Source organism: Apostichopus japonicus, chromosome 5, assembly GCF_037975245.1.
Source record: "Apostichopus japonicus isolate 1M-3 chromosome 5, ASM3797524v1, whole genome shotgun sequence".
Lineage (NCBI taxonomy): Eukaryota > Metazoa > Echinodermata > Holothuroidea > Aspidochirotida > Stichopodidae > Apostichopus > Apostichopus japonicus.
Window position 1 is genome coordinate 6,917,603 of NC_092565.1, and position 24,749 is coordinate 6,942,351.

Consider the following 24,749-nt stretch of genomic DNA (forward strand, 5'->3'; position numbering starts at 1 on the left):
CACTTCTCTGTACTACATGCGTAACTTAATGTACCCTACACCTGTCTCTGCTGCACTACTGTTTAATTATCATTACACCAAGTTGAGAGTACTGGCCATTTTGAAATGTGTGCCCTTCACACTGACCACGAAACATAAGCTGAATTTGAGTTCACTTCCTCAATTACCTTTCTCCTCGCAACATCAGCCCCCTTCATGTTTCTATGTCTAGAGTGACCAGGTGACCTTTGACCCTGATCTCCCATGATGCCTGCGCTCACCTCAGGTCAATCTGCCTCTTCCTCATTCTACCACCCAAAGTGTCTAGTTACAGTGTACACATATAGAAAGAACTGTCCAGGTTTGTTTTACTATCTGGGCTAAATTAATTAAGGCTTCAGATTAAGTCAGAATTAGGTCCAGATGGAATATTAAATATTGCCAATATGATAAGAATATTATTTCACATTCACATTTGCTTAGGCAGTGTTCCTCACTTACCTTTAACCTCACACAACCATTGCCCACTCACTAAATATGTTATCGTCTGAAGAATAAAAAATTGTTTACCTTAAAATATTGCCATCCCCCACCCCCCCCCTGACATAATCCTATATAGCCTTAAGTTCTGAAAATGAGTCATAGCTGCAGTATATATATATATATATATATATATGTGGAGATGAGTCAACAGTGTTCTTTTGTCTTTAAAAACTTTAATTTCTTTCATGGTGAAACAGTTAATGAGTTCTTAGTCTTGATGTAAATTCAACATGACAAGTAAAACTGATTATCCATCAGCCTGCATTACTGACATGCTGTGAGCTGAGGGCAGGTTCTATACAACATTACTGTTAGCGGAGGTCATGTCTCTTATATGTAAAGTGTACATATACAAGTTATAATGCTGTGAGCCTAGGTCATGAATCTTCCAACATCGCTTAAGTACATCTTCTACTGTCTGCGAGTATGTAAAAGTACAATGTTTGGTACGAAAAGAAGGAGGAGATCGGAGCCACAGTTAAAATGCAAACTCTTTGCATAATTTGGGAAGTAAAGTTCTGGCAATTTTTGACCATAGACCTCTCCAGCGTTAAGTACTTGTACTCAAGAATATTAGAGCCTGCAATTGACAGTACAATAGACTAAGCTACTAGATACTTCATTGATGAATAAGTAAACAATTAATAAACCCACTCAGTTAACCCTGGAAATGACATGGCACTACACACATTTTCACTTTCGTTTAATTTATCGGCGTACAAGTTAAAAGTACATTAAAGTTTTTACAAAAGCTTTCCAACTTGTTTACAATTTTAAAATAAACAGAACTGTTAGCAAACTGCTTATCCACTAAAAATTGGGGTAATTCCTATACATGTAAGTTTTTCAGAAATTTCAAATTTGAAAAAAAATCTGTTCAAGATTCAGATTTGGTCAAGAGTACAATGTTGAAGCAAGCTGATGGAATTGGGTACTATATTCCAGTTTAACAGAAGCTGTGTACCCAGATACTAAACTACACTGTAAGGAATAATGCCTACGATGGTTGCGATTAATACATATCACACTTGTGCAGCAATGGCTCGTGAATTTTAAGAAACAGTTGTAAATATCAAGTCCATGTAAATCGGCTTTAGTTTGGTTTACCTGTTTAATATTTCTACGCTTGATTGTTTGAGATACCCCACTGTAAAATGACGATGCATGTAAAGCTGTGAGAGTTGGCAGGAATGGGGGAGTAAATTTAGTAGTTACCTCTACTGTACATTGCGGGCTGTTACCAGACAGAGGGAGATTTAATTCAGTCAATGTCAGACCCTTTCTTATTCATTGTCTTTCTTCTGTAAAAATGAAGAAATTGACACACTGTTCTTTAAATAATGCTCTCCTTAAATAATGATGGATCCAAGTGTGTGGTATAGTAGGATGTACCAATACTGCATACCACACATTGAAAGGTAGTCAGTATAGGCCCCAAATTATAGCACGCTATAATTGCCAGAAGTTTTCAAAAAGTACTTTTTCTGGAGGTCTTTACTCTCCATATTGTTCTCAGACATTTTTAAGGAACACACAAGATAACTGAATGTCCCAGTTAGGAAAATTTCCTCAAAGGTTGTCATAAAGAAAGTCTATTAAGAGTTTTGACCAAAGGTGACCATATTTGAATATCTAGCATATTTGGGGCCAATGCAGCATACCTTTAAGGGACTCTCCAGAGCTGTTCTTTGTGTAATGTCTTTGTTAACACAACCTATGCCAATACTACTTATAATCTGAATGTAGCAAGCTTTTGTTCTCACTGCACATTCCTTACAACATGTCACTGGGGGTACATTTGACAAACCTCCTCTCTGAGTCATGTATCACTAATTCTGTCAATTCCGATTCTTTATTGACATATTTTTGGTGTTTCACGTCAGTATTTTCTGCTAACCCCTGAAGCTGTCAGAGCACTACTAATGATATTACCCAGCTACTGTACTACTTCCAGTCTGGTCAGATTGGTATAAATCTAACAAAAGCCTTTTGGGCACAGCTGAGAGAACTTATTAAGATCTGAGAAGAAAGAGAGAAACCTCAGGGTTTTGTATATAACCATCACTCTAGTATTGAAGTTATCAACCGCAGTGAGAAACACACCTACTGTAGTACAGGTGACAAACACTGCAGTACCTCTCATAGGTACACAGTGGTAGAAACCTGCTTTCACATCACCAGAGTTGCAAACAATAAACCTTGTTGCTTTTAGCCCCACAATCAAAAGTCAGAGTCAGTCGCTTGCAAGCGGGTGGAATGTGTGGCCTGCTACCTGCTACCTTATTTCACACTGTTTTGAAAGGGCTTTGGAGAGATCTTCTGTTTGGATGCACCCCCACTGCATATTTTCACACACTCACAGAGCTGTTGAAATATAATGCCTCTGCCTACATTTTTTTTTTTTTTTTTTTAGAATTTTAGGGCAGCTATTGAGAGACCCTATGACACCTTGCGTTGAACTATAACTGAAACAGAAAACAAAAGCCTGTTGGGAAGAAAAAGTTTTTTTTTCATATTTTTATGAGTTTTACATTCCTGGTCAAATTACAGTCTCCTTTTTGCATGATGGTTGTTCTGTACTGTAGTTATGGCAGGTAGGGGACATATTAAAGAGTGTCAGGCTTCAATATTGCTATCATTGGTTTATAGTCTTATCTTTTTCTTCCTTCTTGTGAATGCTTTTGTAAGGTCCTAATGAGTTGGAAAAATAACTATCCCTCAGAGATGACCTGTTGGAAATTGGAATCTCTTCAAATTCTAACATTGCCAACTTCTGTGTATAGTGTATTTGAACTTCTGTTTATCAAAAAAAAAGTTCTCCTTTATCCAGGGACAAAAGGGAGGGTGAAATGTGGCTTACAATAGGTCAACGATGGTAAACAATGAAGTAACCCTACATTTTTTCTTGGGTGTGCATGGATATATGACGAATGGGATAGCAGGTTCAGGTTGGGTTCAGTGAAGTCACCACATTGGCAGTTAATGTTCTTTTTGGTTGGGTTTTTTTGAAGATATTTTGTGTTGTGTTTCATCTTTCATGTGTTAAAAAGGACCTGCTCTAGTTAGCCAAGTCAAGACAGTTGGAGAGATGCATGGCGTCATTTTGATTCTGATAAAGGAGTTGTCTTTGTCGCACGATGTTAGTAGATATTTTATGATTTCTATTTGCCATTGATGAAGGAAACCATGTAGGGTGCATGAAGGTTGGGTTTTTATCATGTCAATGCGAAGAGTTAATTAAAAAATGATGTTCATTTTTGATAGAATGTCATATTTTGTCATGTCAAGAAGACTGGCTAGGTGCAGGGTTTCATAGCTCATAATAATGGATAACAGGAACAACAAACCTATAACCATTCTTAAAACACATCAAATTCCTCCTCATCACCCCCTCTCCCTTTTTCTCTCTCTCTCTCCCCCCTCTCTCTCCACTCCTATCCTCTTCCCCTCCCTCGATCCCCCTTCCTTCCTTTTTCAGTCCCCATCCCATGACTCTAGACTTGTCGTGTGCCCCTAAGTACTGTTGTTCAAAGATGTCGAATATATGCATTCAAAAAGAGTTCCGTAACAGTGTCAAACCAAAGTAATTGCCTATCTCCAGGCTATACTGTGTGCAGCTTACTGTTTAATAGTATCCATATCGGCGAATTGCAAAATCTGTAATGGCATGCTTTTTAACTAATTGGCACAAATTAAGACAGACACTGTTTAACATAATTTGATTCTGCTGCTGTTCTGTTTGGTAATAGCACTGTGTAGATACTGTATATCGTATTAATCACAAATACAGTTCCAGTAATCGGTTGGGTCTGGGGAGGGGTGTGGGACAGGAGGGAGGGGAGTAATGTATGCATACACCAGATCCTCTCTTGTGACCGTATGATCTTCATAAAGATAAAGTACATAAATATAATTATGAAAATATTTATTATGAATTCGTGAATATCCATTGCATAATATATTTAAGCCCTGTAAGCACTGTGACAAGAGAAGTACAGCATATATAAACTTGTGTAAACTTGCATTATTTTACTTGACTTTCATCTATTGTATTGTGTAACCGAAATCAAATTTACACTCATTTGACATTGGTTTGTATATATTTACATACAGACTATATATACTGTGGACTTATGTCTCCTCAATTTTCTATACTTTTTTGTTCATTCTTTCTTTGTTTGGATATGCAGGGAATGGCAAATCTCAGGCGTGGAAGCGACTGCTCGGATTACAGCTCAGCTCAGCAAGCCGCTAAACGGAACGCACTCAGGAGAGCTCAGGCTAAGAAGCAGGCATTTCACAGTCAGAACAGAAACGTAAGTCAAGTCTGTTAGAGGGGGGGGGGGGGTTGCATGGGTGTGGAGAATGTTGATGATTTGGGTGGTAGAGTAAACGAACCCTATCAGGTGCGTTTTGTATCATCAGCTGACAGAATTCGTGCTGTCACCATCCCTTTCATAGCCACCGGAAGAAATGTAACAAATGTGTCGGTTTTATGAAAGCAAGAATATATATGTTAAGGGAGTTATATACTTCAATGACCAAGTAGCAGTTGAAAGAATTATTTAAGGGAGTTACACTATAATAATATGTTGACAACAGATGAGAGTAGCAGAAGGATGTGGGGAGGGGGTGGGTATTGGAAAGAGCAAAAGAGTTTTTTTTGTGGTTTTTTTTATTAGTGTCATTGTTAGAATCATGATACTAAATGTAGACAAGCCATTGCCATGTACATTTTCATGGTCACAGCTAGTTCTGATATAAGGGGCCAACGCATGTATCCAGTAGCTGAGAATCGATCAGTTTGGGTTTTTTTGCACGACCATGGTGCCTTCGGGGTGCCTTCTGAAAGGGGTTTTCTACCTGTTATAGTACACACTGCTACTGATACTCTTTGATATCCCTTACCGATAAATAAGGAAAGAGACCAATGTCCTTCCCGAACCCCTTCCCCCTTTTAATTTGATTTATGCCATACGGGTGACTCTATGTGAAAAGCTCAAAGTTCAAATTATATTGTTTCTGCCGAGTGCTTCACCTTCCTCCTGCCCCACCTGCCCTAGCCCTCCTCCCCCTCCTCCTCCCTCCTCCACCCTACTCCAGTAGCAAAGGAGTAATTAATTTGGGAACCAATCCTGACTCAGATGGTTGGAATCCCAGCTTTTTACCTATTCCACATAAGCAGTGCATTGGTGTCGTTCCCATCCGTTGAACTCTCTTGGAGCTGTGGACCATTTCCTGGTCCCTCGTAAAAGCATTCACAGGGATAAAAACGGATCTTTAATTATAGAAGCCAACGAACATAATAGCCGAAGCACCGTCAATAATCATTACGACCAGTAATGATCTAAACCTGCTTATCAGGCTCAAATACACCGAAAGGGGTATCACAGTTTCTTTTGGTCAGCTCGGCCGTTTTCTCTTTTCCCCCCTTCTTTTTTTTTTTTTTTGGCCTTTGTGAAACGGTACAAGACAAATTGATTCATGCCCACGGAGAAGCTTAACAGAAATCAAACCAGCCCCACTCGTATTGTGATCAAACAATTTGTTAATAACAGGAGGCCTCCTGTAACCACTGCTCGCTGAGCTGACACCACTTGTTTCACGAAATAGGCTTAGGAGGTATTGTGAGGTGACAATGGTGTTGGTTTATCTGTCCGAAGGGGGGGATATAAAATCAATATCCAACCGAAGGAATTTGAATGAGAATACAGCCAGAGTGATGTCACAGAAGTATCGGAATTTGGTAGGTCTTGTAACAAGAAGAAGACGGGAGGGAAAAGGAAGAAGTTGTTTCTAATTGTGTAGTAGCAATTCTGGTATGTGACAATGAATTAACAGAAGGACACAAATAAAGGCCGCTTTGTAATGTGAAGAAGTATAGCGGGGATTGAATTTAAAGGCGATGGGGGATGTACTTATCATTACTCAGGTGTGTGTGCACAGTGTATCGGACAGATTGCTACGGGGGTTGGTTAATAGTGTTTAATTCGGGTGAAAAGGTATAAGAAGAGGGCGAAGAAATGCATCGTGATGGAGTTTGAAATGGCAAAATGGAAAGATCATTCGATTTAAGCAGATTACTGGATATTTGAAATACTTTCCTGTATCGTAATCAAGTCTGTCAATAATGTTAACAGTGCGAGGATGACCTTTTGAGGAAGAAGTCATATTGTTAAAATATCTTTTCAAATATCATAGTTTGTTGCGTCTGTGCAAGTCATTATTTTAGGGAGTTATTAATTGAACTCTTTGATTTTTTACCATGGGTTTAGAGACGGTTTGGACTTTTGGTGAGGAGAGGGTAGGGACAGCCATGATAAGAATCAGATTATTTAGCCCTCACCAGCCCTGCTTCTCCTCACTATTGTCCTCTTCGTCCACTTTCACTTCCTTCTCCATCCTCACCCTGGTCGGCTTCCTTTCTTACATCAAGCTTAATATTGCATAAAGAAGGCTATTGACACAGATAGGTTTAGAAGATAACCGACCAAAATTGACAACCACCATAAAAAAAAAAATTAAAAAAAATCAAAATTTGTCTTCCTGCATGGACAGATTTGTTGAGGTTTGATAAATTTATCTGTTTTCCTGTTTGGTTTGTTATGGGGGAATATATATTAAAGTTGCATGAGCATTAGTCATAACACACATACACACACACTGACATTTTTGTGGTTCTAGCCTTGCCACCATAATAATGACATGTTTTGGGCTTTTTAGAGTAGAAAGATTTTAGATCTAGAAAGCAAAAGCAATATATGTAGACATTGACTGACACATACAAAGAAAGGATTAATAATTCTGCAAATTTTATAGGCCAGATCTACTTCCTGCAAATATTAGCCTACTAAAATGAACAAAAACAATTCAGTATTTGTACTTAATAATTAATTCGCAGGGTTTAATAAGATCGGAATAAAAATAATAAAAGGCGCTTGGGAATCTAGGAAGAAGGAGGGAACTACAGATATTAAGCCTTTCTTGTAATATATTTCACTTCAGTTTACTTCCTCGTGGTTAGCCATCCCTGGAGAGCGTTGCGGTCAAGTGGTTAGGGCAGTGCGGAGGTGGGGGGGGAGGGTGTGTGTTATTTATGGTCAAGTGGTTAAGGCGATATCAGGTTCAAGTCCTGGCCAGATCATTATGGTGTGTCCTTTGGCAAGGCACTTTATCTCCAACTTGCCTCTCATCACCCAGGTGCATAATTGGGGACTTGCAAGGTAACTTGTAAATATAGTTGTGTGTGCAAACCCCCCCCTCTCCCCCGGTTTGTGGCTGCACCCTATGGGAAGTCCCCCAGGGGACATGTATATGTTTTGCAATGTGCTCCGGTAGGGATTATTTGACTTGTGCACACTTTGGTGTGTGGGTGTGCCAAGTTACCAATGACTATGGGTTAAGTTGTTAAGTTTGTGTGAGGGGACTTTAGCAGCAAACAAGTCTGTAAACCTTCAACTTTAACATTTTTACTCAGAACTACTGATTCCATTTGGTGGGAATATTTTGAAAGTAACCGGATTTTAGATTCTGCTCATTCGTGATGGTGAAACTCATTATATTTATAAGAAGGGATGAGTAGAAAGATTCATTTTTATAGCTATTGTTAAGCTTTAAGTCCCCATCCTCCCACCCCCCCACTACTTAGTGTAGAGAAATTCCTTTCTTACTGAGTAAAGTGTAGAGAGATCATCGTTTCCTTGTGAAACAACCAGCAAATTTAGGGGTATGTTGGTGGCAGCATGCAAAAACTGTCAAGACCTGTCATATACTTTGTAAGGGCAATTTGTCAAACTGCACTGAGTTTATTTGAATTCCACAACGTAATCAAGGAGCAGTAAGGTTGCCTTGCAAGATTTCCTCTGCAGTATAGATTCTTTTGGCCCCCTCATTTAACATCAATTTGGGTGAACTTTAAGTATAATCAGTGACCTACTGTACGTTGTGATATTCTTTATTTTTTGTTAGAAAGTACTTTCGTAGAAATGTTCTTGGAATGTGTTTGATCTGGATGAAGGACTTAAAAAGCAAGGAGAGTTTGGGGTATGATGGGGGTGGGAGGGGGTTGCTAGGGGAAGGTTGTGTTGTTATCCTTTCCCTGCCTCAGTTTTATGAAAAACTACCCATCACTTTTGGCAAAAAAATATGCTTTTCCAATTAAAAGTTACCTTTGGTTAAACCTATAAATTGTAATCAAACTGCCCAGCTGTTGAAAAGGTAATTAGCCAATATTTTGTTAAAAAAAGCCCATTACTTGCATTACAATATAGACCAAGGAATTTGTGATATGAAATGCACAGATTAATCATTTTTCAGAAACTTATTGTAGTTAACAAGGTGGTTTGCCCCTCAAAGCAAAGAGACATTAAAAACACCCCACCCCAACTCCAATATTGACTCCTCTGCTGCCATCCCTGATTGCACAAGCATTTGATCAGCAGCTTAAAAATATATTGTGGAATGCTGCCCTCACAAAAGTGGTCGACATCTCTGCAATATAGTTATCAGTTATTGTGGAATACTGCCATCATTTCTTGCTAGTTTCTGTATGGGACACTTCCATGGGGTAATCAGGAAACTGCTGTTGGGGTTACACTGGAAACATTTACAAATACTGCATATCTACCATATATCTGGTGATCTCTGGCTCAAGGAAAGCCAATGAAAAATAAGTCAAGGATAATGTAGATTTGCCAAAATATGCCCAATCTCTACTACTTTTTTGGGGTTCTTTTTTAGATTTTCTAAGGTAACTTAAAGTTACATCATATCAATATCAAGATTGAAGAAATTTTGTTTTCTTACTCGTATGTGATATATTTGCTATATTTGTATCAATAATATAGGACAGTATTTCTAACTCCTTAGAGAAACCAACCATGTGGTGCCTTTATAATGTGCCCTTAGTCTTCCAGCATATATGTGAGAATAAAGCGTATATATTGATTAAAAACAATCATAATAAACATTAAAAATTGGCCAAAATTCATTCTAGATTGTTCAGTGCATTAATAGATCTGATGGACATCATAAATTGTTGAGAAATTCACAGAAAGTGGTGAAGTTTGATGTGTCTTAGTCTCGTCAGTTTTCATCTGTGTTTTAAATATTGAAAACTGAGTCAATATTTGTGTGGGAAAAAAATTGAAAAGTGAAGGGGGGGTGGGGAAGGGGAAGGGGGAATGAGTTATGGAGAATTAGATATTATGCTGGTGATTTTCTTCTCCCAGGGGTGGCAGAGAGGGTCAATGTTCTCATAATTTATAGAGAGACTAGTGGCATCCTATGGTCAAGGAGACAGCCATCTCTTCGACGTTGGTTGGTGTACAAGTCTTACCTATATCAACTCATCAAATCATTCACCTGTTAAAGCAATTGGTTTTTAGTCAGTCATCACTTTTGCCAAAGTGCCGAGTATTCCCTGAAAATAAGTTTATAATCAATCGCAATAATAATTAAGACATTCCTCCGTCTGCATTATTATTAATTATAACACATGAACGTTAAACTAGTGTCTCCAATTTTCTTAACATTTTTCTGCTGTCCTTAATATCAGTATCGACCTCATGAGGCCAAAAAAGAAAGACAAAAATAGAACTTTGGTCATTTTTCTTCATGAAAGAGAAACTCAGACTATTCAAGCTAAATCTAACAGCATTTTCTGAGTTATTTTAGTATCTAGAAATCTGGGCAATTACCCTGACATCAGCATTTTTTTTTCAGACACGTACATATCATTTAATGTTGTTAACTAAAATTTGCTTTTAATGCAGTTTGAAATATGTGAGTATAGTTGAGTGGGCAGATTTAAAAAAAATATATATATATAAAACAAATACTGGCTAGGTGCCTGGAAAGTTATATCAGATGACAGATTCTCTCCTGCCTAATATCCTATGCCTAAATGTCAGTCAATATCCACATCTTTCCTCTTCTTTTTCTTTTTCGACTTCTTCGTTATTTTCCACACTGTGATTTACATTTAGTGACCAACAAGTGCTACAAATCAAAGAATGTTGTATCTCTGTTTTGTTTCCTTGTTCAGTGTCTGACTCCATAGGTAATTGGTGTACCAATTAGTGACAGAAAAGTCTACAGAATCTCTCTCCATTCAGTTATTTTCTTTATCACCGCCGCCCCGTTCTCATGTTTTGGGGGTCCTTGTTTGAATGTTTTGTTCCAGCTATGCAGTGAACGGTGTGATAGATTGAAAAGATCGCACAAATTTCAATTATTTTCTGGGCTCAATGATCTTTACAGATAGTTAAAACTGACTTCAAATGACAGATTTGTATGTGTTCAAGGAAAATGCACTTATTCAAACTAAACAGGCAGTCAACTGGGGTGGGAGGGGGAGTGTGGGTGGGGTGGGGGGATTACCTGACTTGTGAAATGTCACAAATTGTGCAAGTATTTTAATATAAATGGGGGGAAAAAATCCTGATTTCCTAATCTTTGACCTACAGTGTTAAGCAACTGAAAGGTTCTTTCATCCTGAAAAGCAGTTCCTTCACGAGAAGGTGGGACATATTTGTGCAAGGCTGAAACTTGTGTAATTGGGGAAGTCATATCACACCTCCTCTAAGAGTAGCATATTTGCTATAACTGTTGACCTTGGCAGTTCATACAGTTTTTACTGTCAATTAGTATCACCCACTTAATATTCCTACTTCACTATAGTAGTACAGTATGTATGTATGTCCTTCATGTGTGAACAGCCATATAGCTGACTTTGGGGGTGAGGTTTCCTCTATCGTTGTTGAACTAGTCGATTGGTTTTTTTTTTTCTCTATTTGCCACTGGATGCACTGTATACTTTATCTGTCCCTTTTTTTTTTGTCAAGTGCGTGGGTGGTTCAATTGTAACGGAACAAGGAAACTATATTGTAATATGAACAGTGCCTATTGAGAATTGTTCAGCCAGGCAAGATCTCACAACAGGTAACTAGCAGTCCACATATATATATATGTAGGTATTATACCAACTCCACAAGGAACCTTTTAATTGTGTGTGTGTGTGTGTGTGTCCAGTCTGGTATACATACAGATATGTACCATTGGATTCATTGTGGCATTCACTCTACACAGTGTGCGTGTGTGCATACATCTCTGTCTGTTGTTTATTAGCTGAAGGATTACCCTCTATATAACCGAGCAGAGCTTTAATAATCCCGGGTCAGCCGAAAACTGACACTGCAGGAAACATCGCTTAACGAGATTGGCCGGTCTGATAAACTCCACTGTTTATTCTCCAATTTTCCAATAATTGAGCACTGCTGTACAGCAGGTGGTATCGACGACGAAGACCACAGACCACGGGTGGAAGTGACATTTTTTTGGTGCAGTTATTAGCGGAGGGTTTATAGGATTTCCTGGTCAGGAGGTACAGCACAGATAGAGATAGAAGGAGGGACGTACAGGGATCATACCAGAGAGCTGTGTGTTATCTGTCCTATTAATTGGGTCTGGTACCCTGGATTTATTATTACTGTGGTGGTGCATTATTTGTTTCTGTGCTTTCATGTACTGTTATGCTTCATGGGTCCAGTGTTGTATGGATTGTACCCTAGATATTTGTGCTGGTGTTTACATATACTGGTCTCTACTGGTCCTCAAGTAGTGATCATATCATAGTGGTGGTAGAGATACACGGGTGGTCATCGTTGTCAGTCGGGGACAGGGATTACCATGGATTCTTTCTATACAGACAATCAGGTTGCTCTCGTGAAAGTGAAAAGGCGCACGTCCAGAGCGACCCAGAGTAAACTGTTGGCTAGTAAGGTGAGGATAATTCATATAGGCACTTCATACTGTGGTAAGGTTATGGTTAGGGGTTACAAGGTTGGTATGTGTATATATGGTTCCATAAGGGTATATAATGTAGTTCTCTGATTTTTTATTGCAGCAGTTGTGAAAAGGCTCTGAAAGTTTGTCTCTTAATATAAAATACCATGAATTCTGTTTAACCAAAAATCTGTTGCACTTGTATAGCAAGTTACCAGGTTAGCATAGATGCATTTCTAGGATACATGTGATATTTGATTTGTTATTCCCTTGGCCATAGTTTGACTATAAAGCATATTCACAAATATCTTATCCACTATTGTCTTATCATATTGAGCCAGGTTACTCAACCTGGGGTCCGCGGACCCCTAGGGGGTCCGTGAAATTTATTTGGGGGTCCGTGAGGGCAAAGGGGTCCGCAGGGGGTCCGTGAAAAAATAAGGGTCTGTGAAAAAAATAAGGGTCCGCGAAAGCCGAAGAGGTTCTTGAAAAATGGAATGAGAGATATAGTCGAAGGAAGAAGTATATGTATGCCTCTAGAAATCTAGGCTAGGCTAGCCGTCAATACGTCGGACCCTGATGATCAGACCATATCGTCAGTAGTCGATAAATGTTGAATCGTGCGTTCCCCGATGAAAACAAGTAATATAGTTTCTCATTGGTATACATTCGGTGAGGTATGGATAACATGCCACCCGAGTGTTGTGTACAACTTACTGCACAATATACATCCTAACATGCAGAGCAATAACTATGATGCGTTGCTCACTGTTGACACAGCGAAGCGCGGTAGTTATAAGGCTTTGGAGGATAGGTTCATAACTAACTTGGATTTGACAACAACAAAAACGGTGCCATTTGCAGCTATCTCTGACAAAGAAAACCCATAATTCTCCTGACCTCAGAATCAACCAGTTTGTATCTAACAACTCATCGCTTCCAAATTAAAATTTAATTGGGAAATATATAATTTGAAAGTAAGAATTTCCAAGTAGGCCTATACCTAGCAATACTTGCAGTTCTAGGAAAACTGCATCCCAGGCACAGAAAATTGCATTTCTACACATAAATTCTTGAACCTTAATTTTCCTGCAAAAGTCACAAAATAATGCACCATTTCGCATCTTAACCTCAAATATTGAAAAAAAATCAAAAAGGGAGGGGGCACGCCCTCCCCTTAAACCCCTCCCCCACGCCGGTGGTCACTGTCCGGGGGTCCTCAAAACATTCCAGTTTATCTCAAGGGGTCCCTGGATAGAAAAAGGTTGAGAACCTAGGATATTGAGGACTTCAGTTGATAAATTATGATGCTGAAGTTTTACTTTTTTTTTATGTACTATTATTTTATAAAATAGTAAGTAACGTATGGTCATAAAAAATTCCAAAAAGTGAATTTACTTCTATTCCTCTCTTAATCGAGACGAAAATTGAAAGAGGGACGTTACTCATGGGTGTGAAATTGGGTCGTTTGAGTATAAACACGGGGGACAGACACTGACATAAAAATAAAAAGAGTGAAAATATTAAATATTTCAGTGTAAAGTTTTAGCAATGAGGTTGCAACATTCTTTTTACTATATAAAATGACAGTATGGATTCATACAAATTAATGGCTTAAAAAAATAATGAAAGTGTTTTTTTTTTTAAATCTATTAATGCCTCCAAAACTTTACAGGACAAATTTATAGATGGCATTCCCAAATTTCTGTTTGGACAACCAAAATCAGCTGGCCTGGGATGACAAGTTGTTTACATCAAATTCAAATTGTACTGTAAGGTATCCCCTGCAAAAAAAAGGTAGCACCCTCCTCCATCACTTGCAGATACTCAAATAAAACAAAAGCAGTGGTGGGTCTAGATCAATGGCATAGGAAGTTACTTTTGAGTGGGGGGGGCTGAAGACTGATGGCCGGCCTGGGGGAGAGGTCTAAAGGGAGGGGGTGCCCCCCTCCCCTTTGGATTTTTTTGCATTTCCAGGTGGCCTCAGATGCAATTTGGTGCAATATAGCACACTTCAACACCCACTCCATTTTGTAAACTTAATTTTGTATTTTCACCTGGCCTTAGATGCAATTTGGTGCTCCAAATGAGATTTTTTTTCTCATTTGGAAATGAAAAAGGGGTTTTTTGACTTGCGAAGTGGGGGGGCAAAATGATACTTCCGCCCCTCCACATTTTTCACTGGGGGGGCTGGCGCCCCCCCAGCCCACCGGTTCCTACGCCCTTGGTCTAGATGATCCACCAGAAGGAGAATTTGACTGGCCTATACATAGTGTTTGTTTCACCAAACCTATACACACATCACTCCTATACATATTTGGTCATTCTTTGATATTTTGCTACATTTTGTCTGACAACCAAATTTGTTGTTCTGACAACCAAACGGTATGACCTGGTTGTCCGAGGGACAATCAGACAAAAAATCCTTCAAAGCTTGCCCTGTTTTTACCAAACATAGCTTCAGTATTTCAATATGATAATCATATCTTCAGTAAGAAATATAATAAATTTGTCAAATATATCATCCTCGTGCTGTGTAACGGTGGAATTAGCGTGAAGGGCGGACACATACTGTCTGTCCCTCACAACTATTTCATTACCATCGTCAACATAGCCTCCTACCATGCTGAAAATATCAGAATGTTCTTGATCCTATTTAGCAAGTTGGAACAGACCGTACACACATATATACTGTAGGTACTATATTAGAAGAGTATGTAAGAAAAGTTAAGTATGATGACTATATGTACACACTAAATCATTTCCAGTATTGAAGGCTCACTGAATGTGTGAAACCATGTATCCAATCCAAGGGTCATAACTGCAGAATGAAATGATAATAAGAATAAATTAAATGATGTTAATCACCTATCTTTCGATATGCATACTACGACACATGCTTTCGTTCTTCAATTTCCCATTTTGCACAAATTGTGGCAGTCTCTATCATGTAGGAATTGCAAGGTCACACACAAGGTTATAGATTACGTTGCTCTTTTCACTGGGCTGCCAGTCCTATAGGAAATAAGTTCCCCATTCTTGTAATGCATTACACGTCCGACAAGCTCTGTTGAATTATATAAGGATCCTAATTGTGTTCTGCAGAGCTACAGTAATATTCCAGGGCTCTCAAAGCATAGACCAACCTCAAAGTTTCAGGGGGCTTCCTCCACTAGACTCACAGGACCTGGGTCCCCATGGCTGGAGGTTTAAACACTTGCGTTGGTGCCTACAGTGCAAGGTTACCTGACCAAAAAAGCTCTTCCCCCTACTTTTCCCCTCCCTCTCCCCCTCCCCCTTCCCCTCCCTCCCCTCCCTCCCCCTTCCCCTCCCCCTTCCCCTCCCTCCCCTCCCTCCCTCTCCCTCCCCCTCCCTCCCCCTCCCTCCCCCTCCCTCACCCTCCACGATTGGACCTGATTCTTGTGTGTCGTAAGGTCACTAGTCTCTGCGGATAGGTTCGACTGACGTGTAATCCGAACTGTCAGTTATGGTAGAGGCTGTAATAACAGCCAGCCATGGATGCAGATTAGTTTAACGTTCAAAGGCAACACACACTACAGTAGTTTGGTTTGTGTTGTTTTGGTTCTTGCAGTATACCACCTTTCATGGTTTCATAGTTCTTGCTATGTCCTACACAGGTCAGTGTCTACTTAGTCTTAGGTTTGTTGATAATACTCCAGAGGAGCAAAGAAACTTTTGTCTTGGCGAGGACAGAATTGGAACCACTGACCCTCAAGGTTACAAGTCCTGCGCTCTGCCAAGCAGCCGAGCTATTCAACTGGTCAGTCTGTGGCAGTATCTGTGTGCCATAGCTCTTTCTCTTCCAGTGGCAGCACCAGTCTGAATATTCATTTTGCCATTTCAAGTTTGTTTATAAAATACAGTAACTTCCTAGTCAGTTTTGGGTTGTTAAGATGTACCTGATTTTTACCATACTTGTAAAGTTTATATATAGCGCAGTTACCCAGCTATTGTGTTCGACCAGGGAGTTTCCATAACAACTCCCTGGTTTGACTGACTGACTGTACATGCTTTGTGTCTCACTGTGACCCACTTCGGATGCCAGTTCTACAACATGAGAAATTCCAACAAGTTTTTAATGGGTTAATCCATCAAAGCGATATTTAAGGTTCTGCTATGTACATTTACTGGATCAAATCATAAAAAAATTAATAAAAAAAAGCACTAATTTTTTAATTATTTATTTGAATGTGAAAGTCACACACTCATTACAGTAAGTGCTTTAACAACGAGTGCTAAAGACACTGAATTTGCTAAAGTAAAATCACAATATAATTTTTTTTTTTTTATCTGTCGTGGATTTTGAATTTCGCACTTGACCTCTCCAGAAACAAAATACACCCCCAAAAAAAACATATTGTTAAACGTTTGTCTGATGGGAAATACATTTCTGGCTAATTGTTTTTGTAAGTGGTTTTAATTTGCAGACCATATCGTGTCAAAGGTCGTACTCAGGCCCTCACGAATTAAAGGCCTCGGTCGAGTTGAGTATGTATTTCCTGTTTGGGTAACAGTCTTCGACATAGATACTGTGGTAACCTGTCTGGGTATCACACCGCAAGTGGTATCTGTTGGAAACCGATTTTGCCGACACAGAAAAAAAGCCATCAAGCAGGATATGCCCATATTCACAGACATTAAAAATGTTTATGAGTGCTTTTGGCTGTACATTAAGGTGTAAAGACCTACAGGTATTATTCCTTAAAGGATAGTTTGAGCAAAATAGTTTGTTTTGTGAGGCGGGAAATGTCCTCGAGATGTTACAGGGACTGGGAACGACCAACAGACTATCAGTGATTGACGAGCGTTGTACAAACATTAATACAGACGAACAGGTAAAACAGAAAAAAATCTTCTTTTTTGGTCTGTCTTTCTTTCTCTACGTATCAGTTTAAGAACAAAGCTATTTGGGACATGTGGACAAGATAGCAGGATGTTTGTGCTTTTCTTAGGATGGGGGAATTCCTAGCAGTTCTAGATGAAGTGGGTATGAGGGGGTTAAGGAAGGACTATAGACAGGCAGAAAGGCTAGGGGGTTGGATGGAAACACAGAAGAATAGGAAGTGGGTTACTTTAGGGAGGTCAGTTACATTACAAAGGAAAGGTAAACTATTGTATTTTCACTAGATGTGATTGGTTAGTCATGGTTCTAGCACAGTATCTGTTAGGACATGTCTCGGTGCATTTTTCCTCAGTGTATAGGAGAAATAGTTGTAACATTTATGATTGCATATATCACACGTGGTAATGCATCATTACAATTAATTAAGACAAAGATGATAATTAAGTAAGAACTTAGTATCATATTAAGCTCTGCTTTTATTATTATCATGACTTTTAAATATATGCTTTGAGGCAAAAAAGTTTCTCTCAATTCAAATATAGTACTTGAATTACTTTACTCCATTTAATATCTTAGCAAGTATGTTAGGGAAGGGGGCGTGGGGTGGAGGGAGGGGGTTGTATGGAACGGGTGCACGAGCAAAAAATTGATTCGGCGGGGAACAGGGAAAGTTGTTTTAGTGCGGCAACACTGAAGGATGTACCTACTCCTGTGACAAATTAGGCACATGACATGATATGGGAAATAAAATATTATAAAGGAACTATAGACATGTTTTCTATCTGTTAACTTGAACTCACTTATTAACAAGTACAATCAGCTATAGCCTATGCTAAGTCCTCATACATTTTTTTCCAACAAGATTTAAAAGTTACTCTTTCAGTCAATATAGTAAAAGGAAATGATGAAAACAACTTAGTAAATCTTCATGCAAGCACCTTAAGTTTAATTTCCTCACTTAATCATCGCCTTTCATTATCAGCACTCTTGGTTCAACCGTGTCTATAGTGAATTGGAAATCGGTCCTTACCGTGATCATGTACGCGTGTGTTACACCATGGAGGTATAAACTGTTTTACCTCCATGGTTACACCAAGGCATGATGGTTCTTTGACTTGCTGGCATAATGTTGTGCAATATTGATAGCATTTGTTGTGCTTTTGTGTGTCTTTGTGTGTGATGTCCGGCAGTTTTTAAGCTTAAATCGGATGGCTCATAAACCATCCTCAAACATATCAGAGAGAGAAGATTGGCCAGTCAGAAAGAAGGAAAAACCAGTGCATACTGTAGGTGTAACAGTGTAACATTGATTTTAAGTAGGCCCTTGATTTTGATCCAGCTAACCTTCTTCAGAGGCACACTGCAGACGGGGTCTAAAAAATGTACTTAGTAACACAGTAACAGGCTGGATGAATGGATTGATTACACAACGGAACACATTAATAGAAGCTGACAGATTAGTAGAACCATAGTAGGGGTGTATGACATTAGGAGTAATGCTTCACCAAGGGTATGATGATAATGCAGTGGAAAATTGGCTCTCAGAAGGGCATTTTTGATAAAGTTAAATACACAGATTTATAGAACCAAAGAGATGTTTTAGAACTGGAGATCGAGAAATGAGATTTTGAGGCTCGTATTCGACAAGTTTGTTCGTTTATCGTTGCCTGTCGTCTTTGGTTTTCACATCATGCTGCAACGGAGGGATTCGAAGAGAAACCATCTGCCATTCTTGGTGTTGATGACTGATTCCATTATACAACGTTTGAATTGTTCTTGAGAAGACCACATGATTTGACACTAAACTGTAAAGTGTAATGTAAAGTGGACATTAATCCAAACCACCATCTCTGTCTTATATGATATATAGAGCTTTGTGATGAATGACTCCCCATACAGAGCTCTACGTACAGTAGGGAATATCATGTTCCGTTTGGGAGACATATCCTAGTTAAAATGTAGCGTGTCTGGGAGCTCTCTTTCTAGTAAATCTATGATCTATCATACTGCCACTAGGATCTGAAAGCTAGTTCTCTTTGTTTTTCTTTTCATATTTCATATTTTCCGCACTGAAACCATGCACAGCTGTTGTCGTCATTAGGTCGTGTTATACTGTGTGAAACAGCAATTTTTAATAACCTCTTTGAGGAAGTTGGTCACAAGTGTAAGGCTCTATGACATAGACTTAATAATGAAAACTTGTGTTTGTATGTACCCTTCAAATGAGCAATGACTTATACACAGTACGTGTCCCCTTTTATTAGCTATGACTACAGTACATGTCCTTTTAAATTAGCAATGACTTATATACACAGTACATGTCCCCTTGAAATTAGCAATGGCTTATACACAGTACATGTCTCTGTAAACTTACTGTAGCAATGAGTTATCATCTGACATGAGTAACCATTACCGGATGGCAGGACTAAATGTGCCTGACAGATGATGTAATGGGCCCTTCGGAGGGCTTTTTGTACTTACGTCATGTTTTTAACATGCATTTTGACCGTGAAGCAAGCTGCAAGGTTTACCCTGGGAGTTTGCAAATTACCTACTTATGTATAAAATAAATCTAGCAAGGTATCAAGGCGCACGTTCCACGATTATAATAAATGTTTGAAGTAATTTCATCTACTTGATATCTTACACTGTATGTATTACTCCATAAAATCGTCATTATTTAACCATGAAGGTTTTGCAAACAGTCATGGTAGGCAATTATTGTACAGTGGATCTAGACATCTCTGTTAGAGGGGCTTACATTGAAACACCTGTCCTGAGTTAACCACTTGCCAACGATCTAAAGTATTAATTGAGTACCAGTGGAAAGTATGCACTGACAGTTTGCCGAATTTACTTCATATACTTTATATCAGTAACCATTGCATCAGTAACCATTACATCAGTAACCATTACATCAGTAACCATCAAAGGATGGCAGGATCACAGTGACTAAATGTGCCTGACAAATAATGTAATGGGCCCTTCGGAGGGCTGTTCGTACTGCGTCATAATTTTTTAATATTTAACCAAACTCTTTGCCCAAAAACAACCTCTTATGAACTGAATGAATTATGCCTCTCACATAAAATAACAGCAGGGTGACTGATCTGGTGTTATGAAATTAATCTTCAGATTCTCCCCAGCCTTCTCTGGTCCTCTCATACCGAAAGTACTACTCTGCTTTCCTAAGTTTACTCTGTGATGCCCCGCCTCTCTTTGTACCATAAAAAAACGGATATAAATTCTGTTACCCACATGGAAAAAAAATGAAGAAAAAAAAAATTCAACGATATCTTTCTTTTCTTTTTGTATTACAGTCATTAACAGCTTCAGATGGAGGTAAGATACTTTTCGCTTCATTTTGTACTCTATTCAATTCACTTACCTGTCTCCTCACGACCTTAGTACTCTAGAGTCTAAGTGTCTAGAGTGAATTACGTGCTACTTTTTCGTCAAAGCCCTTCTTTCTCTTAAAGGTATTGATTCGGAAACGATTTGCCAGAGATGGGTCTCAATAATAATATATCGGCCTAAATGATGGTGAATGTAGCCATGAGCACTATTTAAAAATGTAATGTTCAGACATTTTTAATCTTCAAGTTACCTCCGATCACACCCCCTCCTCCCCCCCCTCCCCTTCCCCCATTCTCGAAATGTTTGCTGGACTCCTACTTCTTAAACGATACTGGAAGTAGCCATATATCGATACTGCATAATTCAAAAGAAGTTCCTTCTTTCCTTTTCCATTCCATTGAACTCTAGAACCTATGTCTAGTAAAATGGCAAACAAAGGCCATTAAAATAGAGTTAACTTTGAAAGAGATACAATGGGTTGTTATTTTTTTTGGTGTAATATGTACAGTTAGAAGAGCGACTACAAAAAAGTGAAAGTGTAGTTTCCCATTTGTTGTTATGAATGAAACAGTTAGGTAATGATTGAGCTAAACAACAAATGCGACACTTGGATATTCGTAGCTGGATAACTATGGGCTCAAACCAACGAGGCTTTGGGAAGAAGTGTGCTGCCAAGAACCTTTCATAGTGATTCTTTTATTATATTCCAGTGAAAACTAACATACACACAAGTAACATTGTCATTTATATAGTACATATTAATGTCTATAGTTCATATAGAGGCGCAGGCTATAGCGATAGTTGGGGAAACTGCAGCATCGAGAAATCTAGCTTCCTCTCGGAACCTAAAAATTGTCCGACATCAGCGATTAAAATATCCGGTATTTTGTAGTGGAACTTCTGGCTGTGCTCTTTATATGATACACCAGAGATAATGGTGTTTGCCCTTGGATGGAGGAACAAGTCATAGCAAATAGCAAGAATACGAAGGAGAATATATCGAACACTTTGCATCATTTAGTCGAAGCTGCTCGGGTAGTCGTTTTGAGCTTGAAGTACTATGTGGTTAACTGTGTTGTAATCAATCTTTGTGACATGGTAGCAGCTTTGATGGTGCTTTATTGCTAATTAATCTGTGTGCAAGTTTTTGGGAGATGCTTTGAACTTTTTCAAATATTAGCTTCTTTCATACGAGTTCAACTGTCGTACGTATGTTAGAAATACTTCTTACCTGGGAAGAGATTTTATAACCTTTTCTTTGCTGATCTCAAAAAGAACACCATGTTTGCATTTGAGTTCTTCAGTCTGAGCACGGAGTCATTATTCGAAGGTAAAGTAAAAAAAGTGGGGTATCTGCTGCTTTTGAAACGATATATATTTTCTTTAGGTTATTGCTAATATTTTGAACCTCTGCTCCGCTCTACTCAGATATATCTGAGATGATGGAGGCTATGTTAAGATTAGGCGTTAATTTGAAATGTGCATAATTTACGAAATGTGGTCCGTGCTGAGCAGTGATAAAATTGTAATAATTCCGCGCATTTTTACCTGAATTTTGTAGTTCAGTGAAATGACAGTTTGCTTCAATTTCTTCACAGAATTGACATCGATAGACGATGTATTAAAGCAAGATGGTAACACAGCAAGCCAGGCTGATCTGGCCGAGGAGACACCCCCCGAGGTCGGACGGGTGTCGGGGTGGGCCGTCAGCTTCGAGAGACTACTCAAAGACGAATTAGGCTTAAGATATTTCACAGTAAGTCTTTCTGTTAAGTATCTTTGAGATAAGTCACTATATATATTAACGGATGATATGCCCTGTCATTAATTTCTGTGACCATGAGAACTTTATCACAGAATCTGACAAATTTGTAAAAATGAAATTCTTAGAAGTAGGATTGGCATCAGAGATTAAAGGGTTTCTACAATTTTAGGAAGAATATATGCAAGCAGTGGGTAAAAGAGATAGTTATGCAGTTTGAGCTCTGGAGTTTAAACAGTGGAAAACTCTGCAGGAAAAGTTCAAGGCAGCCAGCCTTTGAAAAATCTGAGGATATGTTATCCTCCGAGGTGAGCTATAACACTCGAACCAGGAGACTAAGAAAACGTTGGCCACTTCTGAAATTGATCTGTTTTACATTCCACTCATTACCATTTCTTGCCATTAAAAGATGGTTTCCAGTGCTGCAAGTTTAATGTGGATTAAAATCAAGCGAGGTTTGAAGAACGTTCGATCCAATATCCGATTTGTAACGAAAAACAACTTTTCAAAAATTTGCTTACAATTATGTTCATTCTAGTTGAGAGTCGATGATGCGGGTGGAACTTGCTCAGCTCTCTTAATAACCTCTTTGTGTCTATAATCGTCCTTCTCCTGCGAAGTGCACATGTGTTAAATACCGAATTTTTTTGCTATCATAAGGTCAGAGGGAGAGCAAAGTAAGAGGAGGCTTAATGGGGTAGCTAATTCTACATCTTTGGTTTTTTTCCCATGTAAGTTTTAGGAAGACACACCAAAGATAAAAAAAAAAAAGGAGAGTTGTACTTCTCTCTCTTTCTCTGATAAATCTAATTTTACAAGGTTTCAACAAAAAAACCAAAAAGAAATAGTGAGAATCGAGGTTCAAACTTTGCGAAAATGAAATATGAAACGGTACTAGCGAAGGAGAAGTAAAACTGAAAGTTGCAATTAATGGCGCATACAAAGTTGAAACATAGTTTTCAATCAATTCCATGAATAGATTGTTAAATTCAAAAAAGGCTTCGAGACTCTTCTCTTCAAAAGGAAAAAACTTTTCATGTGGTCGGCTTTACTGCTAACTTTGATTTTTCTGAAGAAAACCAAGACAAAGAGGGAAGGGGGGGGGAGGGAAAAAACAAAAAAAGTACAAAGAGGGTTAGCTGTGCTAGTCAGGAAGTAAGTTACTCTTCCCTTCAAGTAACCTGTAACATTTTGCTAGTGTGTTTTTCTCTTGAGAAGATAATTTTATCTATCTGGCAATGAAAGATCAACAAAGTTTGTAATTAACTCGCTAGATCGGGACCAGAACAGATCTGTTAGACATCTTGACAGTTTCCTCCGTCGAGCTGTGCTCTGACTGACAAAATAAGGAAGCAAAAAAAAGTTAATGGATTGTGTATCTGAAATAACATATTCTTACAAGTCTTTTCGACATGATTGATATGTGTCAATTTTTTTTCCTTCTTTAAATCTTCTTCTTCTTTTCTTTCTACAGGATTTTCTGAAACAGGAATTTAGTGAAGAAAACATATTATTTTGGATAGCGTGCGAGAAACTCAGTAAAGTACAGGTCAAATCTGAGGTACGTTGACACTTTCAGTGTGTTTGAGACACCAACATTTTGTTTTAAAAATTTGATAAACGAATCAACAGCAAAAGACTGTCCGTCTGCAAAATCGTTAAAACAGAGTGAATAGAAACCTGGAAAACTCGGTAAACAATCAGCTCCATGTCCCCCCCCCCCCCACATTATAATTCATCTCAATGTCACCTACCACTTCTCTACCTCTTAGCCAAATTTTCAGCTGCCCGAATCGAAAACACACTCGGGTCTGTTTGAATTTTGGGTACGATACGATTTTCAAATTTGTGCTTGTGGTACCTCTCCTGTTGTACTTTCTCTAACCACATATTCATCGTCCCTCTGTACTGCCTTTCTTATATAGGATGTACTCACTCTTTTTGTACTCAAGGTCAATACTTTGAGGACAGGTAATTTATTCAAGTCCTTCAGATATGTGATAGCGTTAGGATATCTCTCGTCTTGCAGTTACTAGTTATTTTCTTTTTCTTTTTCTTTCTCTGTCATTTCCAACAGCTTCAACAAAAAGCAAATGCTATATATCGTAGATTTCTATCGCCCCAAGCGACGATGCCGGTCAACTTAGAGGGCGACTATCGGCACATGGTGGAGAAGGCCATCAAAAATCCTAGCCCTGAGATGTACAAAGAACAACAGCTACAGGTAACCCATCTCCTTAGCGACTGTCCTCTTAGTCTGCAAGGCCGGTGCTCATATTTAAAAGACATTAGTCTACTCACAGTGTCCACTAGCATATAGTGTCGTGCAAGCATTGCCACACGCATCCTTTGGTTTAGTTTCTCGAGGTACAACTCTTAAATGTGTTGGTAGTTGAAAAGGTCATCTTTCCCTTGTCTTGTCGCTGAAAAGCCCTCAAAACATGAAAGACAGAAAAAGAC

At 38.7% G+C, this 24,749-nt stretch overlaps 1 protein-coding gene across 9 annotated transcripts in view; it reads left to right on the forward strand.

Moving 5' to 3' along the window:
- Positions 1–24,749, forward strand: part of LOC139967455 (regulator of G-protein signaling 12-like) — an 87,742-nt gene that overhangs the window by 21,065 nt on the left and 41,928 nt on the right. For all 9 annotated transcript variants that reach the window (XM_071971291.1, XM_071971287.1, XM_071971290.1 and 6 more), the window contains exons 3-7: positions 4,713–4,838; positions 20,491–20,512; positions 22,126–22,283; positions 23,764–23,850; positions 24,367–24,513. In XM_071971291.1, the coding sequence (XP_071827392.1) occupies positions 4,713–4,838; positions 20,491–20,512; positions 22,126–22,283; positions 23,764–23,850; positions 24,367–24,513 (540 nt within the window). The remainder of the gene's footprint in view (positions 1–4,712; positions 4,839–20,490; positions 20,513–22,125; positions 22,284–23,763; positions 23,851–24,366; positions 24,514–24,749) is intronic.